This window comes from Ziziphus jujuba, chromosome 12, assembly GCF_031755915.1.
Source record: "Ziziphus jujuba cultivar Dongzao chromosome 12, ASM3175591v1".
NCBI lineage: Eukaryota > Viridiplantae > Streptophyta > Magnoliopsida > Rosales > Rhamnaceae > Ziziphus > Ziziphus jujuba.
In genome coordinates, this window is record NC_083390.1 from 15,308,657 (window position 1) to 15,329,792 (window position 21,136).

The 21,136-nt window shown below is 32.7% G+C and overlaps 2 protein-coding genes and 1 non-coding gene across 3 annotated transcripts; 1 reads left to right on the top strand and 2 right to left on the bottom strand.

Annotated features, from left to right (window-relative positions):
- Positions 1-445: 445 nt before the first annotated feature.
- On the bottom strand, positions 446-519 carry TRNAT-AGU (transfer RNA threonine (anticodon AGU)). Its single transcript has one exon. It is a non-coding gene; the product is annotated as a tRNA-Thr (tRNA).
- A 104-nt stretch (positions 520-623) lies between these two features.
- Positions 624-2,457, top strand: LOC107428896 (pentatricopeptide repeat-containing protein At2g20540). The gene has a single exon (XM_016039495.4). The coding sequence runs from the start codon at positions 655-657 to the stop codon at positions 2,230-2,232; it is 1,578 nt and encodes a 525-aa protein (XP_015894981.3). The 5' UTR covers positions 624-654; the 3' UTR covers positions 2,233-2,457.
- Positions 2,458-2,556: 99 nt separating this feature from the next.
- Positions 2,557-5,899, bottom strand: LOC107428897 (probable leucine-rich repeat receptor-like protein kinase At1g35710). Its single transcript, XM_016039496.4, has 11 exons — positions 5,582-5,899; positions 5,336-5,483; positions 4,785-4,856; positions 4,480-4,551; positions 4,245-4,316; positions 3,991-4,134; positions 3,822-3,902; positions 3,661-3,732; positions 3,466-3,537; positions 2,925-2,996; positions 2,557-2,834 (listed from the first exon to the last, which is right to left on the bottom strand). The coding sequence occupies exons 1-11, from the start codon at positions 5,667-5,669 to the stop codon at positions 2,744-2,746; spliced, it is 984 nt and encodes a 327-aa protein (XP_015894982.3). The 5' UTR covers positions 5,670-5,899; the 3' UTR covers positions 2,557-2,743.
- Between the last annotated feature and the right edge of the window lie 15,237 nt (positions 5,900-21,136).

Consider the following 21,136-nt stretch of genomic DNA (forward strand, 5'->3'; position numbering starts at 1 on the left):
GTTCAATTTTGAAAAACTATCTATTCTTTTACAATTTAATCTAATAAATTAATCGTGTTATTTTGAGTAATTTTGAATCATATATATAAGATTAAAAAATAATAATTTTTTTAAAAGGTAAAACATATTTTAACAATTTATTTATCCTTTCTCATGCCATACAGATAAACATACTCATTTAAAAAAAGAGATAAATGCTGAAGGAGATAAAGTATGAAATTTAAAAAAACACAATTCTTAAAATCTTTTACATAATTCAAAATTTCCAAAGATAGCGGGACATATATATTAGATTAAATTGTACAATAATCCATAAATTTTCTGTACTGGATTTCTACATAGTATTCAGCTCTCCAAATTTAAAGAATCTTTACCCTTCAAAAAATAAATAAATTATGGTTACATCGTAAAAGAAGAAAAAATAAATAAATTATGACAAAGAAATTGCTTTCGTTGAGAGTCGAACTCAAGACCTCCCGCTTACTAAACGGGTGCTCTAACCAACTGAGCTACGAAAGCTGAGCAATGAGACTTCTTTTAGGCATATTTTGTATCTTAGCATTAAGATTGCCTTTATGACATTAATTCGATGTTTATGATATGGTTTATAACTATATGTATATATATGTTTCTGGCAAAGAAAAGTGGGTACCCATGTCATCATATAATGCAAAGAGGAGATGCCTCCAACTATTGGAGAAATGTAAGAACATGAAACACTTGAAGCAAGCCCATGCATTGGTTGTCACTAATGGCCTTGCCAATAGTAGCTTTGCTTTAAGCAGAGTCTTGGCCTTGAGCTCAGACCCACATAATGGAAGCCTTTCCCATGCATGGAAACTCTTCCAACACATTCAACAACCTACAATTTGCATCTGGAACACCATGTTGAAAGCTTTCTTGCTCAATGGTGAAATCATGCAAACTATACATACATTTACTGACATGTTAGAAAAGAGCAAGCCACCTGATAACTATACCATTCCTTATGTGTTGAAGGCTTGTGCTAAGCTGGAAAGCTCTTGTCTTGGAGAATTAGTCCATGGGTATAGTTTAAAAGTAGGTCTCATGCTTGATATCATTGTGGGTAACTCTTTGATTGTAATGTACTGTGCTTTTGATGATATGAAAGCTGCAAGATACATATTCGATGAAATTCCTAAGTTAAGTGCAGTTTCATGGACAGTCATGATTTCTGGGTATGCAAAGGTTGGTAATGTTGAGACAGCAAGACTGTTTTTCGATTTGGCGCCTGTGAGAGATAAGGGAATATGGGGTGCCATGATATCTGGGTATGTACAGAATTCTTGTTTCAAGGAAGGTCTGTACATGTTTCGTTCGATGCAGTTGACCGATACAGAGCCTGATGAAGCCATTTTTGTGAGCGTTCTGTGTGCTTGTGCTCATTTGGGAGCTCTACATATTGGGATTTGGATTCACAGGTATTTGAATCATCTTGGATTGCCTCTGACTGTTCGTATGAGCACTAGTCTTGTAGACATGTATGCTAAATGTGGGAATTTGGATTTAGCGAAAAGGATATTTGATGGGATGCCACAAAAGGATACCATTTGCTGGAATGCTATGATTTCAGGACTGGCAATGTATGGAGACGGAGAGGGTGCAATGGAGCTGTTTATGGAGATGGAAGTGGCTGGGGTTCTGCCAGATGATATCACCTTCATTTCCATTTTTACTGCCTGTAGTTATTCAGGCATGGCATATGAAGGTGTGAGAATGTTTGATAGAATGTACAGGGTATACCAGATTGATCCCAAAAGTGAGCACTATGGCTGTATTGTTGATCTTCTTAGCCGTGCCGGACTCTTTGAAGAAGCAAAAGAAATAATCAAAAGAATAACCAGTTCAAGTAAAACTTCCACAGATGCAGTAGCTTGGAGAGCATTTCTCAGTGCATGCTGCAATCATGGGCAAACCCAACTGGCTGAGATTGCAGCTGAAAAGCTCTTTGAATTGGAACGACATAGTGGGGCCTATGTTCTACTCTCAAACTTGTATACAGCTGCTGGGAAACATGACGATGCCAGAAGAGTAAGAAAACTAATGAAAAACAGAGGAGTTGAGAAAGAACCGGGTTGCAGTTTGATTGAGATTGATAGATCAGTTCACGAGTTCATTGCGGGGCAGAAGACACACCCCCAGATGGAAGAAATTCACTCCATTTTGGAGAAGATAAACACTCACTTATATTATTCAGGGAACAACCCATGATTGTTTTGGATAGACACGAAGGCAGTTCTATAGCACTGAGAAATTTTCACATAGGAAGATTATTCTTCATTGTAAAATAGGCAAGAGTTCCTTAGAGAAGCACTTGTTAACATTAGGAACATGCAAAGTTGGTGCCTTCCATAGAACAGGGCAAAATAATGTTAAAAGTGGAACTTTTTTCCAGTCACGGCCATTACAATAATTGTTACAAGGCCCAGTTCATTCGGATATAATGAATCAACATACATGCGATTCCAATTAATTATGATACTTTAGGAGTGTTAATCTATTTACAACATAAGTAAAAACCATAGCAACACAAAATACTGTATCAATGATAAACCTCGGATTGACGTCATTAATGATATAATTGGAGATGGACAAAAATTAGATTTTATATACCCTCTTCTGGTACATAAATTGATTTTATATTTCATTGAGCAACATGAACCCTTGTGGGCAACACGTAAAATTTTATCCTAAATGAAGAAAGAATAGGCTGATTTCTTAGCTAAACAAGAAAATCTGTGTCTGAAACTTCAAGAACTTGGTGTACCCCTATTGGTCTTACACCTGGCCGGAATGCATTTCCTTCAATGTACCTGTGACAAAGCATTCAGACAAGCAATAAATATCTCAAGTCACAGCACAATTTTAGGAACTATTGAGAATCAGTGTCTAAGGGAACTCACATTTCTTTCAAGAATGGGAGCTTATACAAGGCATCAGGAATCCTCCCTGAAAATTGGTTGTGATCCAGGTACCTGAAATCAAATTAAGAAAACATCGTGTTCTTCACTAACCTGTAACAATATTATATATACACACAGAAGAATAAAACCAATCCACTACTCTCCAAGGCCAAGTCTTTGGTGTGAATCCTCAAGCAGGAAAAACCATTGGACCATACCACAACCAAATATGCTCACTACTGATGGATAGCAATATAAAAGGCCAACAATCATAATCAGTAGCTGGAGAAACTACAAAGTTAGTCATATCCATAATCCAATTTAAAGGTTGACAAATATAAAATGTAGATGGAAAAATATTAGATGACCAAGAATTTATGGTAATATAGAAGTTTGAATCTACTGATCCTCCAATCTATTTTCAATAGCAATCTTTCCTCATTCCAATAAAGTACCAAATTGGCTGGCCTCTAATTGCCGTGAAGCCAGTTTAACAATATGACAGCCTCAGGGAACATAACAGCAGAAGAAAGAAACTCACAGATAAGTTAATTTGGGAATATGAGCAACACCAAATGGTATTATTCCAGACATCTTGTTGTAGGATAGGTACCTGAAACAAAAGCATCATTTCCCAAACTTTCAGAAGCTTACATTAAGAAAGAAATATTTCTTACGAATAAGTTACTTTTCTCCAAAAAAGACGGGGAGAAAGGCAAGAAAGAGAATAACTTACAAAATTTCCAAATTGGTCAAGTTTGCAATCTGGGTAGGGATTCCTCCAGTAAAGTAATTGTTATTTAAATAACTGCACATCACAATAAGCTATTAATATACATTTATTTATGAAAAATATAATTAACTAATCATTAAAATTCACCAACTCAAAAAACCTACAGGTTACGCAGAGCAGGAAAACACCCCTCAATTCGTATAAGTTCTCTTATAGTACCCACCAAGTGATTGTTACCAACATCCCTAAAACATATGGCATCATATTGAGACATGTTAGTAACCTGAAAAACGCTTAATGGATAACAAGATGCACTGAAGGTTGGAAGTTTACAAATGACGAAGATTTTGCAGGGTGCCCAGTTCCGGAGGAATTCTCCCAGTAAATCGATTTTCATGCAGATAGAGATAGCGAAGCTCAGGAAGATTAGCAAGCTCCCTAGGTATTTCTCCTTTGAAATTATTGAAGCTCAGGTATCTGAAGAATTTTTTAAAACATCATATCATTACAGTAAAAAGGTAGGCCCCATAGAAGAAAAGACTATACAAAAAAGATCATTTTATCATGAGAAAAGTGAAATTACTCACAAATGGGTTAAACTCTTCAGCTCACCAATTTCGGGAGGGATGGAATCTTGTAGCTTATTCCACCTCAAATTTCTGGAATACAAACAAAAATAAGTAAAGTTGCAAAGATTCGATATAACAATTAAGACATGTTGAATCAAACAGATATTATCCAGGACATGCTATGCACACAACTGAAATCAAAACGAATATAAACAAGCTAAATTCTAATAATAAGAAGGGAAAAGGGATGTACAGTATCTTGAGACGCTTCAAGCGTCCAATTTGTGGAGGAATAGGCCCCGTCAACTTGTTGTTGTGAAGATCTCTGTCATATGGACACCTTCACTTGTGAAAATTTTGCAAAGATGGAAGTTTTCTTTCTCTCTCTAAAAGCATTTCATTTTAAAATGAGCTTTTGATACTATTGAAGAAACAGCTACTTATCATATCAAAAGCTTTCTAACCCAGGAGTTTATTGTCTTTAGGATGTGATAATAAATCTCAGGCATAATTATAAACAAAACAGCAGAAGAAACCAGATAATGGAAGCAGCCTTACAGCCTAGTGAGATCCAGTAGATTAGTGACAGCGGTAGGAAAAGGCCCGACAATCGACACAGCATAAACTTCCCTGCAAGTAAACAAAATATACCCAATTTAATCATTTTCCTCAATTTCTCAACCACGAACCTTTTCTAAATGCTGAATATCTAAAATATCCCCAAAATCCTACATCATCAGTCCTTTAGAACAAAACATATAAAATTGAAAATAAATAAATAAATAAATAAAAAAGAAGAGAAATTGGGTTGAGCTTAGAAACTTGAAATATCTAATAATTCAGTCATTCAAAATGCTGAAGATTTATAATATTCCAAACATCCTACTTCATCCCTTTAGAATAAATCCAACATGGAATTGAAAGAAAAACGAGAAATTGGGTCAAGCTTAAGAAAAACTTTAAATAGCTTATAATTCAGTGATTCTAAATGCTGAATATCTATAATATCTAACCAACCTACTTCAGCCCATTAGAACAAATCCAACATAGAATTGAAGGGAAAACGAGAAATTGGGTTTGGCTGTAGAAAAGTTTTCAAAAAAGCTTACAATTCAGTGACAACTCTGTAATCTCCCTGAGTTGAGCAGGTGACCCCAGACCACGCTGGAAGATCACCATCGCCACACGGGTCATCTCCGACCCAAGCATAGACCACTCTCCACCCAAGAGAAGCCTTTATCTCGTTCAATGCTTTCACTGGAAAAATATTATATATATATATATATATATATAAGAAAAATACTTAAAGATAAAGAAAAATAAGAACTACCCAAGTAAGATCTGAGGAAACAAACCGTCTCGTTTAAGGGTTTTAGCGTTAAGAATCAGAGGAAGCGTGAGGATCACACACAGGGCAATAAACGGAAAACGTAAAAACGCCATATTTGGTGGCGGGTACAGATCTCTATGGCCCCGGAAGATGAGATAAAGATCTGGAATTGGATTTTCCAGGAGGAGGGTTTTGCTTGCATTGACTAGATCTGCATAGTGTATGTATGAGAGAGAAAGATGAGAGACACTGTCGTCTTCACCAAACGCGTATATCACTTTTACGACTTCAGTTTTCAGTTTCTTCTTTGGGATTTGGGACCTTAGCTTTTGTTTTTCGTTTATATTTTTTAACTATTTTTAAATTTTTGCCCAGAGGGGAATTGTGTCGGTGATTTAAAAAAATAATAATAATAATTCAATTATTAATAATTAATAAGTCTTTCTGGAGAGAAAAACCATTATATTTATTAATAACAAATTGTTTGGCCTTTGATGAAATGAAACCATTCTATATTTATGAGTAATATTTACAAGACTGATTTGTATTCAATAAAATAAAATATTTACAAGACTAGTTTGGTTATTAATGTATAAAAAAATAATAATAATACTGAATATGGATATATAAAATTTTTAATGGAGCAGCAAAACCCAAAACAAAATAAAATACTGCCACATATTTTTACACTAATTGGTAAAAAAAAAATTGATAAATTTTAAGTTTTTCTTTTTTCTTTTTTCCTCTAAAAGTTAATTCAACTTTTTATTCTTCTCAAATTTCTTACCTAACACCCAAAAAAAAAAAAAAAAACAAAAACTATTTATCTCAAGTTCCTAATTTCCATCTCATTTCTTCTTTTGGTTCTTTAATTTTCTAAAATTTCTTTTAACCCTTGGCAAAAGTAAATAAATTGAAACACCCAACTAGTAAATAGCAACTGATACGAAGCCTGCGTTGTCATCCAAAGATTTTTTTTTTTTAATTTATATTTTTATTGAATTCATTTTTTTTTTTTTTTTGGGGTGAGTTAGTAAATTCAAAATGTTGGTAGCTGGTGGTTAGGTCTAATGCATGAAATCCCAGTAGCTTTATTTAGACTGTTATGCATTAGACTATTTGTTAGTGATTAAATAACAGATTCCAGAAAGACTGGTTTTTCTCCATCTATTTAGTCTAAAAGCATCATTGTGAATGTCATGATGCCCAAATTGTCTAAACTACAATATAAAATAATAATAATAATAATAATAATAATAATAATACTGCAATGCTTGAAGCAATGTGGGGACATGTGTTATTTTGTGGAGTAATGCTACTACTGCCAAAAGCGCTAAGAAGAGGGGAGCTCTCACCTTAGGATGAAAATCTTTTGTACGTTTAGATTTTCTATCTATTCTTAATTAAGCATGATGATATCAATGGTTGTAATCCCTCTATTTTTGAAAGAAACTCTCATGTCCATCAAATAGATAATATGGTATTCACCAAAAAAATCAAAAAGATAATATGGCACTTTTTTCTATTGATTGACAATTTAATGTAATCTAAAATCATAAGAAGTTAACCTAGTAAGATAAAATACCACGTTATTTGATATCCAAACTAATGTACTTTACGTAGTTATTTTATTTTCACCATGCTATTTTTTTTGGTAAATTTATTTTCACCATGCTAGGGTAAACAAAATATGGAAATATGTATTGGTTATTTTTCTTCCTTCAGTAGTATTTATATTGAATTCCAAATTTCATTCTCATTTTTCATTTAAATCCTCTTCATTTCCTAGCTCTTTGTGTGCCCAATTTAACAAAAGAGTAAATAATTTTTAGAGTTGTGATAGCAAATTAACCATTTTGATGCAAAAAAATGAATTTGCTACGAATGGGGTTATTGTCGTCTAGTGTGTAGAAAACTACTTCAGAAAATAATCTTCCACTCTAGAATTAACAAGAAGTTCTTAAACAAAAATTCCTGACTATTTGCTAAAATAAATTTAATTTAAATCTGGGATTTCTAACATCCATGATAAGAAAAAAATTAAATTAAAAAAAATAAGAAGAAAGAGGCAAAAAAATGAAGTAGCAAAAAAATGAAGTACATGTTACAATTGTTCTTGGATATATTATAAAGATACATAGAAGAGTATAAACCATAAAAATTCTAAGCAAAAGTAGAAGCCTGAGAACTACAAAGACAAAAGAATTAGGCACAATACTCAATAAGGATGAACTATCCGTAAGACTAGCTCCAAATTATGATGAGCAGTGAATTAGTTAGCTTCCGAGGTGTTTCTATTCAGTAGAACTACATCCACTTTGAATATTACCATCTTTTGTACTTAAGTGGTACTCTCCTCTTTGTTGTCTAAAATTATATATTGAACCCCAAACTTGATCGGTATACAGATCGAAATTAGACATTGAAATAAGTAGAGTTTGACAAGTTAATGACAATTAAAGTAACCCCATACTGGAAAATAGAGTTTTAAATTGGTTAACAAGTTTTTCAATTTGAGAATTTCATCTCCTATTTTAAACACTACAATGAAACTTCGCAAGTTCAAGTTATAAAGGATGGAACTTACATGTTTCCTTGAACAATGAGAACAAAACCCTAATTATGGAGAGCCATTCTATTGGTAAAGAACATTTTTTTCCCCATTAGGTGATGCCACAAAAGTGCATTCATTGGAAAAGTAGGATCTTAAGGCGAATCAATAACTTTAACTAGGTTTAGGAAAACTTAGAGTTTGAGATTCTTAACCACAATAATCCAAGTTAGGCATGAATAATTCTTTCTTAAGCATATCATAGTTCCCTCCAGTTAAAGTTTATGTGCAGAAAACTTTATGGTTGAAGATTGATGTCATGCCAAGTTGGTTGAAATACCTAATTCCTACTTCAAGTTAGTCTCCATGTTTTATATCAATTCATTTGCATTTAAATTTTGTTAAAAAAATTAGGTAGGAGGAATACTAACTAGAAATCATCAGCAAAAGTTTGTAAAACAGTTTTGTTATAAACTACACATGATTTCCTAAGCCATGCACTCTATCCACTGTCGAAAGTCCTTAATAGACTTGGAGACATCAACATATATCTATATGATCTAGTTTAGGTAGTATGGAAATTGAATATTGTTAAAAAAAAAATTGGAGGCCAATGCCTAAAACCATGATTTCATTTTGCCCCATAAACAATCAACTCCAAATTGCAAGATAGTACCAATATATGGTGGTTTAGATTCATCAAAGTGCAGTAGAATGGAAACATAACAACTTCATATCCAACTTCGGTGGATCCATTTCCAAAATGATATCCAACTTCATAAATATCATATTCATAACCAGAGTTCAATTCCATTTTTAGTAATTCATCCCATCTAATTTTATCATGGCAGTTGTTGGCAGAACATTTGAAATGCTACAGCTGTAAAAATAGCAAACCTAATAAAGCATTTAAAATATAAAACAATGCAATTACTATTTTCCACTCTCTCAATGTAAAACGTGGAACATAAATATCACTAGGGTTTTTGTTGCATTAAAGGTACTCATACACGGATAAGGGATAGTTAATCAAATCACAATTTAACGCATTGAACTAAGACACCGACATGGCAACTTAAAACCTGCGATTCATGATATTTAATCAACTTCTACTACCATTTTAAGCGTCCTACAAAATAACCAAAATTACTGACTGGATAACCTAATAATCTATATAGATCCTAGTTCACAAAAGGGAGAACATAAATATATTGACAATTTCATAAAATAAGTAAATACCAAAGCATCCTATCTACTATACCAATATTATTTTGACACCCATAAACCAATACAACAGATAAGAGTCTAAATTTCACTAACCATATCAAGATACATTTTATTGGTATGTATAATGTAAAAATATAAGTTCTACAATAGTTAAATACCTAAGGTGGCGTTTAGTATGCAGGATAAATTCGAATCGGATTGGATTAGATAGGACAGGTCCGGATCGGACAAGATAGAATCGTGTAGTATTGTGTTTAGTATAGTTCTAGACTGAATGGTGGACTAGTTGTCAAATGTTTGGTGCAGGATTGGACTGGATTAGATTATTTTGTAATTATAGTTTTATTTTTTTTTAAATGAAAATTTTAAAAATTATATTTATATTTTAAAAAAATATATTATATTTAATTAAAGTTGTAAAGTTATATTGCGTGTTTTTGTGCAAAATTTTATTTTTTTTAAACCCACAATATTATAGTTTTTATTGCGTGCTAAAGATTAGGTATAAAAATTATAGAAGAAGAAGAATATATAATAAATTGGCAATTTCATCCATTCTTGACAATCAAAAAAACATGTACTTTATATTTTACAATTTCATCTTCAAGATTTGCAGCAAAAAGGACAGTCTTGAAAGACAATATTGGGTATTGAATTTCTAAAAATTACCTGATTGTTTGAAAAAAATATATTGGGTATGAAAGAATAGAAAACAAGTAAAGAATTAAATATTTAAAAGCATGGAATATGATAACACTTTCTTTAAAGATAATGCAAAACAAAATATTGATTGTCCAACAGGAAAGCAGGCAATTGAAATAGAAAATTCAGCAAGCCAAATATAGCAATTCATTCCAGGAAACTAAATAGAGATCAAAATGTCAACTTTGCTTCTTCTTGCAAAATCATGTAACCATGTCCAAATCCATATGCAAATCCTGTTTTCCCACATTCTTGACATTGCATACTTGATTACTTGCATCCGAGTTTGCCAAAAGACAATCTAGCACTAATTTGACCAACATAACAGTTCTTCTAAAGTGAAGAAAAGGATTCACAAGCCTAACAAAGAAAGCAAAAGAGCATTAGTCGTGCTTAATTAACTTCTCATTTGACTTTGCATGCAAAGAATAATAAGTTAAGAAATTAAAATATAAACAAACAAAATATGCTCACATACTCAATTATGCATTTTAAAAAATAAAATATTTCTAATAGTTACAACAAACAAATATTTTAAAAATTAAAATATTTCCAACCACCTTCACCAATTTTTACCAACTCAACCAGGAACAATCAATCTCATGTTAGCTAGCTTAGTCCAATAGAAACAAGGAAATAAACCCATCATATATGATAGGTTGAGCTTTATGCACAATATGACCTGAAAACTAAAGAACTGTAGTTTGAAGGTAAAAACAATTTGGGTAAGATATTTCTACTTCTTGGATGAACATGTCAAGGGCTTTTAGGTTGTGTGTGTGCTGCGGTGTATGTGTGCATGTGGATATTATATTCACTATTAAAAATATTGAAAAAAGAAAAAGAGAGAGAGAGAGACAAAGAGAGAGAGAGTATGTGTGTGTGTATTCACTAATATGTATCAATAAAATTCACGATTGAAACAATATTGCTATTATTGTCTAAAATCTAATTTTGATTGGATACATTTTAGTGGCAGCAAATATCTTAAAGAAGTGAAAATGTTGCTACTTGCTACCAAAAAAGTTTGAGACATGAGCAAACAGTTTGAGAGTACAACTAATTTGGCAGCCTCTATAATTGTTGATTTGCAAAATACATTGTTTATATAGAGGATTACCAAGCTAAAGAGGACAAGCTGAAGGAAAGAGAGGAAGAAGTTTCATCATTTCTCAATTCCATAACTAGGAAAGAACAAGGTCAACCTTTCTTTCTTATATGTTTTTTAATCTTCCACTTTGTTTATCTATGTGTATGGATTCTGATGAGTTTTTTTTTTTTAATAAATATTTGTTGCTTCAAAAACGGAAGACTCTTTCTTATCAACATCCCAACTCAAAGCCCTCTTTGACAAGATCAGTAGGATTCAGCTTTATATAGGTTGCTCCAGAATCTGAAGCAAACACACGACTATTACCCGACTATCACCATCAACTAATTCTAATTCTTTGCACACAAACATTACCCAAATTAGTTCTAATTCTCAAATCAACATCACAAACATAATTAATCTAGCCAACGCATCATAAGCAACATGTTAGCTAAGATAACAAAAGCCCAAATAATAAAAAGGCAAAGCGCAATACTCTAACAACATAAGGAACTATCTAGAAGAACGTGCACATAATTTTCTATGTATAATTCTTATCCATATCTACTTCAAGTTTCCTTCTTTTTATGCATTTTATTATTTTATCAATTACTGGTAGAATCCTTAGGAGCTAGGAGCTGTAATATAAATATGTATTTTAAAGGAATGAATAGTGGTGAAAAAGACATCCATTTCATTCATTGCGGCGCAAAATACTTTTCTTTATTTTCAAGGTTGTTTTTAATATCTTAATATATTTTCAAAGTTGTTTTCAACATTTTATGGTATTAGATCCATGGCTTCTTCATCACAGAGTTCAAATACTCATCGCACTGCAATGTTCCTTGGAGCATTTAACTCCAGCCTTCCCTTGAAGCTTGACCGCTCCAACTATACACTTTGGAAGTCGCAAGTTATTCCTGCCATTCGCAGTCACGGACTTGCAGATTTCATTCTTGACATAACAGAATGCCCACTAGAGTTTATCAAAGATACTAATGAAGGCTCAACAGTAAAAATAATCAACCCAGAGTATGTTGCTTGGGAAAAGCAGGACTAACTCTTACTTAGTTGGCTTCTCTCTTCAATGATTGAGAGTGTGCTTGGTCATATTGTGAGCCATACAACCTCACATGATGTTTGGAGAGCATTAGAAAAACTATTCTCATCCCAATCTAGAGCTCGAGTAATGCAGCTCAGGTCACGATTGCAAACCACTCGAAAAGGTAACACTGCCATAGCTGATTATTTACTATTGATGAAAAATATAGCTGATACCCTATCCACAACTGGTCACCCTATCTCAGAAGAAGATATGATACTTTACATACTACCTGGCCTTGGTCCTGAATATGATTCTGTCACTATCACTATCACTGTAAGACAGGACCTAATATCCTTTGAAGAAATCTAGTTTCTTCTCATGAACCAAGAATAGAGAATTGAGCAATAGCATAATGGCCTCATCAATGATATCTCATCTGCTACAGTAAACCTTAGTATGGGAGGAATATCTCAACAAAGGTCTTACAATAAAACCAATGACAGGTTTCTGTTCCATCGTGCCAACTCACCTTCTCGAGGTAGGGGACGTGGTCGCTTTGGCAGATACAATTAAAGACCAATATGTCAAATTTGTAGCACTCCTGGACATACTGCTGTAAACTGTTTCTACTGCTTTGAGTCCAATCCACAAGGCCAATGTCCAACATCTGGACCAGCTAGATGTCTAACATCTGGTCAAGAACCCAATGCTTTCATGGCATCACCAACGGATGTCTGCGATCCCTCATGGTATGTGGACTCAGGAGCCACCCATCACATCACATCTGAGTTGGAAAATCCATCCAACCTCATTAATTACAAGGGACATGGCAAGGTGATAGTTGCTAATGGCCATGATATGAAAATAATCCATATTAGTGAAAAATTGATTCCATCTAATATTGTTCACAATCCTCTGTCTCTTTGAAATTTTTTTGTTGTTCCTCAAATAAAAAGGAATCTAATTAGTGTAACTAAGCTTACCTCTGATAATGATGTGACCATAACTTTTAATGCATCTTCTTATGTTGTGAAAGACAAGTTAGGGAATCCTCCACTAGAAGGGAGACTTTGTAGAGGACTTTATCAGCTTAGCAACTTGAAATCCACTTCATCTTCATATCTAAATAAGTATAGTCACAGATGGCATCCACCTACAGCTTTAGTTTCCAACACTACTAGTAGTCAATTTGGTTCAAAATTGAATGTAAACATCTTGCATAGTAAATTGGGTCATCCATCTACTCTTGTGTTACAAAAGGTTATTCAATTAGATAAAATAAAAATTTCCTCAGATTCTCATGTTCAATTCTGCACCTCTTTTGAATTTGGCAAAAATAGAAAACTTCCTTTCAAATCCTTACTGAATTGTGCGTCACGTCCATTGAAGCTAGTCTATACCGATGTATGGGGACCATTCCATCAAAAAAAGGCTATAAATATTACGTGCATTTTATTGATAAATTTAGTAGATATATCTGGATTTTTCCCTTTCGTTTACGATCTGAGGTCCTAAAATTTTTCCTTCAATTTAAAACTCTCTCTAAAAACTTGATAGGATATAAAATCAAAACACTTCAATCGGAATTCAATTATCCAACAATTTGGAATTCAATTTTGCCACTCTTGCCCACACATTCATGAGCAAAACAGTAAAGCTGAACGTAAACATAGGCACATAACTTAAATGGGTCTCTGTTTAGTAATTAGCTCATGCCACTCTACCCTTATCCTTCTGGTGGGAAGCATTTCATATAGCCGTATTCCTTATTTATAGACTCTCTACTCCCACGCTCAATTAAAAATCACCAGTTCAAAAATTATTCAACATCAAACTAGATTATAAATCTTTCTGTGTTTTTAGGTTTGCATGTTTTACACACACTAGACCATATAGTCCTACTAAATTCAATTTCCACACTGAAAAATGCATTTTTATTGATTATAGTGATATATATAAAGGGTACAAATGTCTTAGTGCTTTAGGCAAAATCTATATCACACGACATGTCACTTTCAATAAGGAAGAATTTCCCTACACATCTTTGTTTCCTCATGATAATAAAGCACCTTCCCACCCTACAACACAGGTTCTATTCACATAGCCACTGCCTGTTATTCCATGCACCAAACAAATTTCATCACTTAATGAGATTGAAGTTCAAGGATCAAGTTACTAAGCAGAGGACTCCTACTATACAATCTCCCACTCCTACAAATTATTCTCCAACGACGTCCGTCCATAGCCCCATCTCTGTCCTTTAAATCACTGAACCACCCTCTCCACCCATTCATCTAGAAGTCCATGCACCTATACCACTAACTGTATCCATTCATCCCATGGTTACACGGACCAAACTTGGAATCTTTAAACCAAAAGCTTTCACTGTTGTTCACAAAAAATCTGATTATGAACCGAAAACTGTTGCTGATGCTCTGGCCCATCCTCTTTGGAAACAAGCTATGAATTCAGAGTATAAAGCTTTGTTACTTAACTATACCTAGAAATTGGTTCCATATTCTCCAGGTATGAATGTGATAGGAAATAAATGGATTTTCAAAGTTAAGAAAAGACCCAATGGCTCAATTGAAAGATACAAAGCGCATTAGTTGCGAAGGCTTTCATCAAACACCAGGATTGGATTTTGACAACATCTTTAGCCCCATAGTTAAAAATTCTACAATCCGAGTTGTGATCTCTCTTATTATGTGCAAGAATTGGCCAATTCCTTCAAATAGATGTGAATAACGCATTTCTTAACGACACAATTTCTCAGCTTATTTTTATGTAACAGCCAGAAAGGTTCATTGATCCACAATGGCCAGATCACATTTGTATGTTACATAAAGCTCTATACGGCCTTCGACAAGCACTGAGAGCTTGGTTCGACAAGTTATGACAATTCCTCCTCAAATGGGGCTTCACTAATTCACGAGCAGATAAATCATTGTTTTATCTCCATAATTCCAATGGCCTGTATATTTTAGTGCTGGTATATGTCGATGACATATTACTCACTGGCAACTCCGTACGTGCTCTTCAACAATTGCAAAATGATCTACACTCCACCTTTGCTGACTTGGAGAATTGAATTATTTTATGGGTATCAAAGTATATAGAGACTCATCAGGCATATATCTCTCTCAATCAAAATATGCTACTGATCTTCTTAGAAAAACCAAAATGGCCACATCCAAGAGTTGTAACACACCAATTAGCACCTCTGGTGTTCTCTCCAACCATGAAGGTACTCTACTTGACAACCCAGCTTTTTACCGCAGCACTGTGGGTGCATTGTAGTATCTAACTCTCATTCACCTAGAAATATCATATTTGGTCAATCGCCTTAGTTAGTTTCTTCATCAACCACGCCTACTACATTATCAAGCTTGCAAACGACTACTCTATTACATACAAGGCACCATTAATCTTGGCCTACACATCAAACCTTCCGCATCTTTCAATCTCCTTGGTTTTTCAGATGTCGATTGGTCTGGCAACCCCGATGACCGCCAATCCACCAGTGTCCACGCCATCTACATGGGCTTCAATTTGATCTTTTAGAGTGCCAGAAAGTAAAAAGTTCATCAACAATAAGTAAAAACAGAACACTATGCCTTAACTTTAGTTTAAGCTCGAAAATCAAGCATTTTTCCTCCTGAATATCAAATTAAGCCCTAACTTTATAGATCAAAGCTAATTTTTCAGATAAAAAATGACATGAAACAAATAAAATTTCATAATTTTTCAGGTAAAAAAATGATGTAAAAAAATGAAAAAGAAGAATATGATGATGATGGAAGATCGATGAAGCAGAAGAAGAAGAAGAATGCAGAAGAAGAAGAAGAACTCACCGGCCAAAGATGCTTCATAGGGGATGGTCAACTTGGAGATGCTTTGATCGGAGATGCTTCGAGGGGGATGGGTTAACTGGGATGGAACAATCATAGGACGGCTAGAGATGCTTCGAAGAGAACTCGCTCAGACAAAAGTGACTCAAGTCTCTAGATGGGTTAAATCTATCCCCTTCATTTAAGATAAAATGACCAACGGGATAAATCTGTCCCCCTTCCATATTTGCTTTCCAAACACCGGACTGGGACTGTGCCTTATCCTGACTTGTCTAGTCCGGCATAACAAACATGGCCTAAAATTCTACATTACTGTACCAACTAGGTATAAAGCCTTTTTAAGGAAAGCCAAATATATTCAATTTTAACTACGAGCATTTTAAAACCAAAAAAAGAAATTGGGAATGAAATTATTTATTAATTTATTTATTTTTACAAATAAGTAAAGAAGTAAATAAATAAAGAAATAACAATAAATAAATAATCCAAAACTTAAAAAAAAAAAAAAAACAAATTGCTGACGTTCGCATGCTAACATCACCACCCAAACAAAAAAATTTAAAATAAAAAGTCTGCTTACATCGTCATGTTGGTGTTAGCAATGCACTGATGTTTGCAGGTTGATGTTAGCATGAACTCACGACATGTCATTTGATGTCATGCTTATGTCAACATGATGATGTCAGCATAGTCTAAATGAAATATTGTTTGGAATGTCTTCTAGCCTCAGCCAAGTTTGTGGGTTGACTCACCATTTACTACAAAATGTGCCACGTAACCTGGTTTCGACTCGAAGGAAAAAATGCTTTTCGATTAAATCGTCTGAGATGGGCAATTGGAAACCAAGTCCGACTTAGACCAATTTTAATACAAAACCAATGCCCAATCACCTTGGATATACCTAGGAGTTTAATGGTTTCAAAAGTTTACTGGGTGTTTCATGTGTTTCAAATCAAGATTAAAGGTTCAAATACATTCCATTCTACACAAAAACACCATTTAACAATACCTAGGTCATGGTTTTAATGAAAAACAAATTTGTCACTATAATCATAAATTGGGTTTATGAAACAGCTTTTACAAAACCAAAACAAAACATTAGATAAAAAACAATCAAAAACTCAAAATATATATAACTTAGAGAAGAAAAATCAAAACAATATATAAATATATATATCACAGATCATATGATAAAGAACATATAAGATAGATATAGCTTTTATATAATAATAATATAGTCCATAACCATAAACATAAACAGTCATGAAATTATATTTGCATAGCTTTGATATGAATTGTTAGTTTAAACAATATTCAAATACTATAAATCCCACAGATTGTACACAATAATTTTCACTAAAATAAATAAATTAATGGCAGAATCATTGATGAGGATATGCTTAGGAGCACAATAAACTGGAGCTAAGATCCTATACAATTAAAAACAAGACCAACAACATGAGCTCGAGTTAAAAGATTCAAAAAAATACTAAATTGTTTAATTTAAGAGGTGTTTAGCTCTCAAAGAGAATTCACTACTATAGGTGAATCAAGGATGATTCAATATATAGGATTATATAGCCAAATTCATGAAGAGAAACATTTGCTGACTTGGCACAATGACGTGGCACATTGCTGAAGTGGCATAGTGATGTGGCAACCATATGATGATATGGCAGTGTTATATGGAGTCCTATATGGCGTTTTTGCAGACTTGACTTTTATTGGTGTCCTAATTATTAATTAGTTTCCTAACTGTAATTAGAAATCTTAATTATTTTTATGTTTATTTAATATTAGAACAAGTATCAAATTAGTTTCCTAATTTGCCTTATTCATATAATTAAATCACCTTTCCTAATTTCGATTAAAGTAAGGTTGATTAGTCAAATTAAGATTAAAAAACTAGGTTTAAATTAAATCACTTTTTCTAATTTCAATTAGAGGAAGGTTGATTAGTCAAATTGAGATTAGGAAGCTAGGTTTAATGTTAATTTTTGTTTTAGGAAACTAGCTTAATTTAAATTTGCCTTTGCCTATAAATAGGCACAACTTTTAGTTAAATAAAATAGTTTAAGAATTTTTAGCATAATTATGAAAGTTATTCTTTTGGTTCTCCTAAGAACTATTGAACTTATCAAGCTTTGCTTGTAGCGTTCAAATCCTAGACTTATTAATAGGTTTTCCATTCCTTATTGTGGCATCATTACTATACCAAAGTTCTTAGTCATAGGTTGATTAAGGGCTGAGGTTTCCATTAAAACTTATTTTAGAGCAATCTGTATTTTATTTGTTATGGGTTTAAGAGCGAGTCAACCTAAATCAGTATCAATCACTAACCTCTAAAACAAGCCGTTGATAATTGATAATCTTGATATGTAATGTGCAAAATAGAAAACACGTGATAGCAGTATCTAAATGAACACACTGCTTACTAACCCTCTCTTTTTTACGAATCAGTATTGATCTCTCTAAACCCTAGGGAAAAAAAAATATGTCGTATGTATTTCACTCACTTACCCCAATCAATAAATCCTCGACCTTCTAAAGATTAAAGTCACGCACAAATCATATGTCTTACCCATAATTTTTTTTAACTCACACCAAAATAATAATTTAATAATACATATAATAATAATAATAAAATATGGATAAGCTAAATGGACCTGTAAAGAGAGCTGATCTTTTAATCCAATGGGATAACTAGAGTATTATAAAGAATATGTGTCCAAAAGCTCTATTGTATAAGTTAGTAAATAAGTCAATCCTATTAATGACACAAATAAGCTCTGTAAGTGAGTTATGAATATGGTATGTCCATACAATATATATATATATATATATATTATATTTGCTCTAAAGGTACTTTTATATAAATGTTCTAAACATAAGTGATGGGAGGGAGGGAGGGAGGGAGGGAGGGAAAGAGCAAGTGAGAGAAAGTGAGAGCAAAGGAGGGAAGGGAGAGAGGGAGAGAGATGCTATGGTTTATGAATAAACATTAGTCCTAATTCTGTAGCCTTACTTTGTTGGAACCATCAAGTAATGGTATTTACTTAGTTCATGTGAATTTCAACTCCACACTGGGATAGAAGTTAAAAATATCAGTTATATTTGCTCTAAAGGTTCTATTATATAAGTGTTCTAGGAATAAGTGGTTGAACGTATGTTGTGATTGAAGATTATCTTCTTAAGAAAATGATTCTCTATACTTTCTTAGATATTTTCACTTTTAGTGGTTTCTATTTATTATTATTTTCACTTTTAATGGTTTCTATTTATTATTTATTCGTCAGAAACTTAGCTACAACACAACTCAAGGTGATGAAGTTGAAAATATGTTTATTTTGTTAAATGAAGTAAAAAGATAGTCACATTCCATCACTACAGTATCTTCTAGTGCTATTGCATTAGACTGTCAAAAATTTTAAGTAAATAGTGTATGTTCAAGGTTAGCAGTTGTTCCTTTAGCCTATTTGTGGAAACATGATCAATCATTGCTTTTTCAAGAAATAAAAATTTTTATTTTGCAATGTGAGTGTAGTTAACAACATCAAAATTATTTTATCTTATAAGAAGTTATCTTTCTATTTTATCTCATAAGAAGGTATCTTTCTTTTACTTGTTATTCTCTTTTCTTCCATTGTGTGCTCTTATTTTTTCATTCTGGAATAACTTTGAAGAGGTGGAATTTGGTTTAATGTATAGGTTGATGACATAAGGTTAGATCATATGAAGCATTTAGGTAAAGAAATAGATTTTTTTTGCAACTATATATGCATAAGTTGAACAAGTATGTCAACTTTATATTGTTTTTTCTTTTGTCTACTGTTCCGTCTAATGTATTTTAAGCTTGGGTGTGCAAGTTGGTTGTGAAGTTCTCTAATTCCTTGGAAAATAGTATAGGATTACTATTTATTGTGAAGGAGGGGAGCATGAAACATTGACACCAGATTGTCCTTTTTTTGTTATAAATTTATTCTTTATCTTTAGTAAAGAAATTCAATGCAATTATTTATTTAGGATTCACTATCATCTATATAGGCCCTTAGTATTCCATGAATTTGGTGATTCAAGGAATGCTTTCCATTCTCGTATTGTCTAGTGTGTCATTTGTTTATAAAAGTTTATATGTCATTGATCTTCCATTTTTCACACTGATATTGTTTAAATTCCAAAATGCTTAAATAAAGTTCGATGGTCATTAGGTTTCCAAAAGATATGAAGGATATCTAAAGGAAAATTGAATCACAAACTTGCTAGGTAAGGTTTTTATGGGGAGAGTGTTCTTTATACTCATCTTTATATTTCTCACATGAATGAATTTGTTGTAGTAAATGAAACATACCTAAGATTTATAACAACAAATGAATTAAACTGCCTCATAGAACAATTAAACCACCTCTATTTCAAGTGGGTTTAGATAGTGCATACATTGAGATTTTAATTGCAAGTGTGCATTCTATTATACTCTTTACATAATAAGTTATATCACATCTTCTGATGTTACCCCATTTTTATGCTGATTGTTACAATCACTTCTCTTATGAAAGTTTTTATGTAAATATAATGCAAGTTTTAGGGGATGGATATGGATCATGATTTGATGATTGACAAAGAGAATCTTATAAGATCTGATAAACATGTGCTTATCTACTGAATTATTGATAGAATATTTACTCATAAATATCATAAACTATATTTAAGGAAAAACAAATTTGTTCTTAAATATTCACTTTGCATGTTGCCTAATTTGATATTTTTATTATGTTTCTTAATATAATTAGTTAATAATAATTGTGGTATTGCTAGTTCTTTCTCTCTCTCTCTCTCTCTCTCTCTCTCTCTATACTTTGCTTTACTCACTTAAATTTTCTTCTTCCTTTACTACACTCTATTTTCAATAACTCAACAAAAAGATGCCTTAAAAAATATTGGAACTTTCCATTTTCAACAAAAGAAAATTATAACTATATTATCGCAGTTTTTCCATATGAACCTACACTCTATCTATATCATACTATATATAGTTCAACAATGTTCCCACAAAAAAAAAAAAAAAGAAACAAAAAAATGTTCCAATGCAATAAATTTTAGATTCTAGTAGTTGATCT

Excerpts from the sequence above, each read along its gene's own strand:
- LOC107428896 (XM_016039495.4), top strand. The coding sequence starts at position 655 with ATGTCATCATATAATGCAAAGAGGAGATGCCTCCAACTATTGGAGAAA.
- LOC107428897 (XM_016039496.4), bottom strand. The coding sequence starts at position 5,669 with ATGGCGTTTTTACGTTTTCCGTTTATTGCCCTGTGTGTGATCCTCACG. Across the intron at positions 5,484-5,581 it reads TAAAACCCTTAAACGAGACG|TGAAAGCATTGAACGAGATA; the intron begins GTTTGTTTCCTC and ends ATATTTTTCCAG. Across the intron at positions 2,835-2,924 it reads CTCCCATTCTTGAAAGAAAT|GTACATTGAAGGAAATGCAT; the intron begins GTGAGTTCCCTT and ends GCTTTGTCACAG.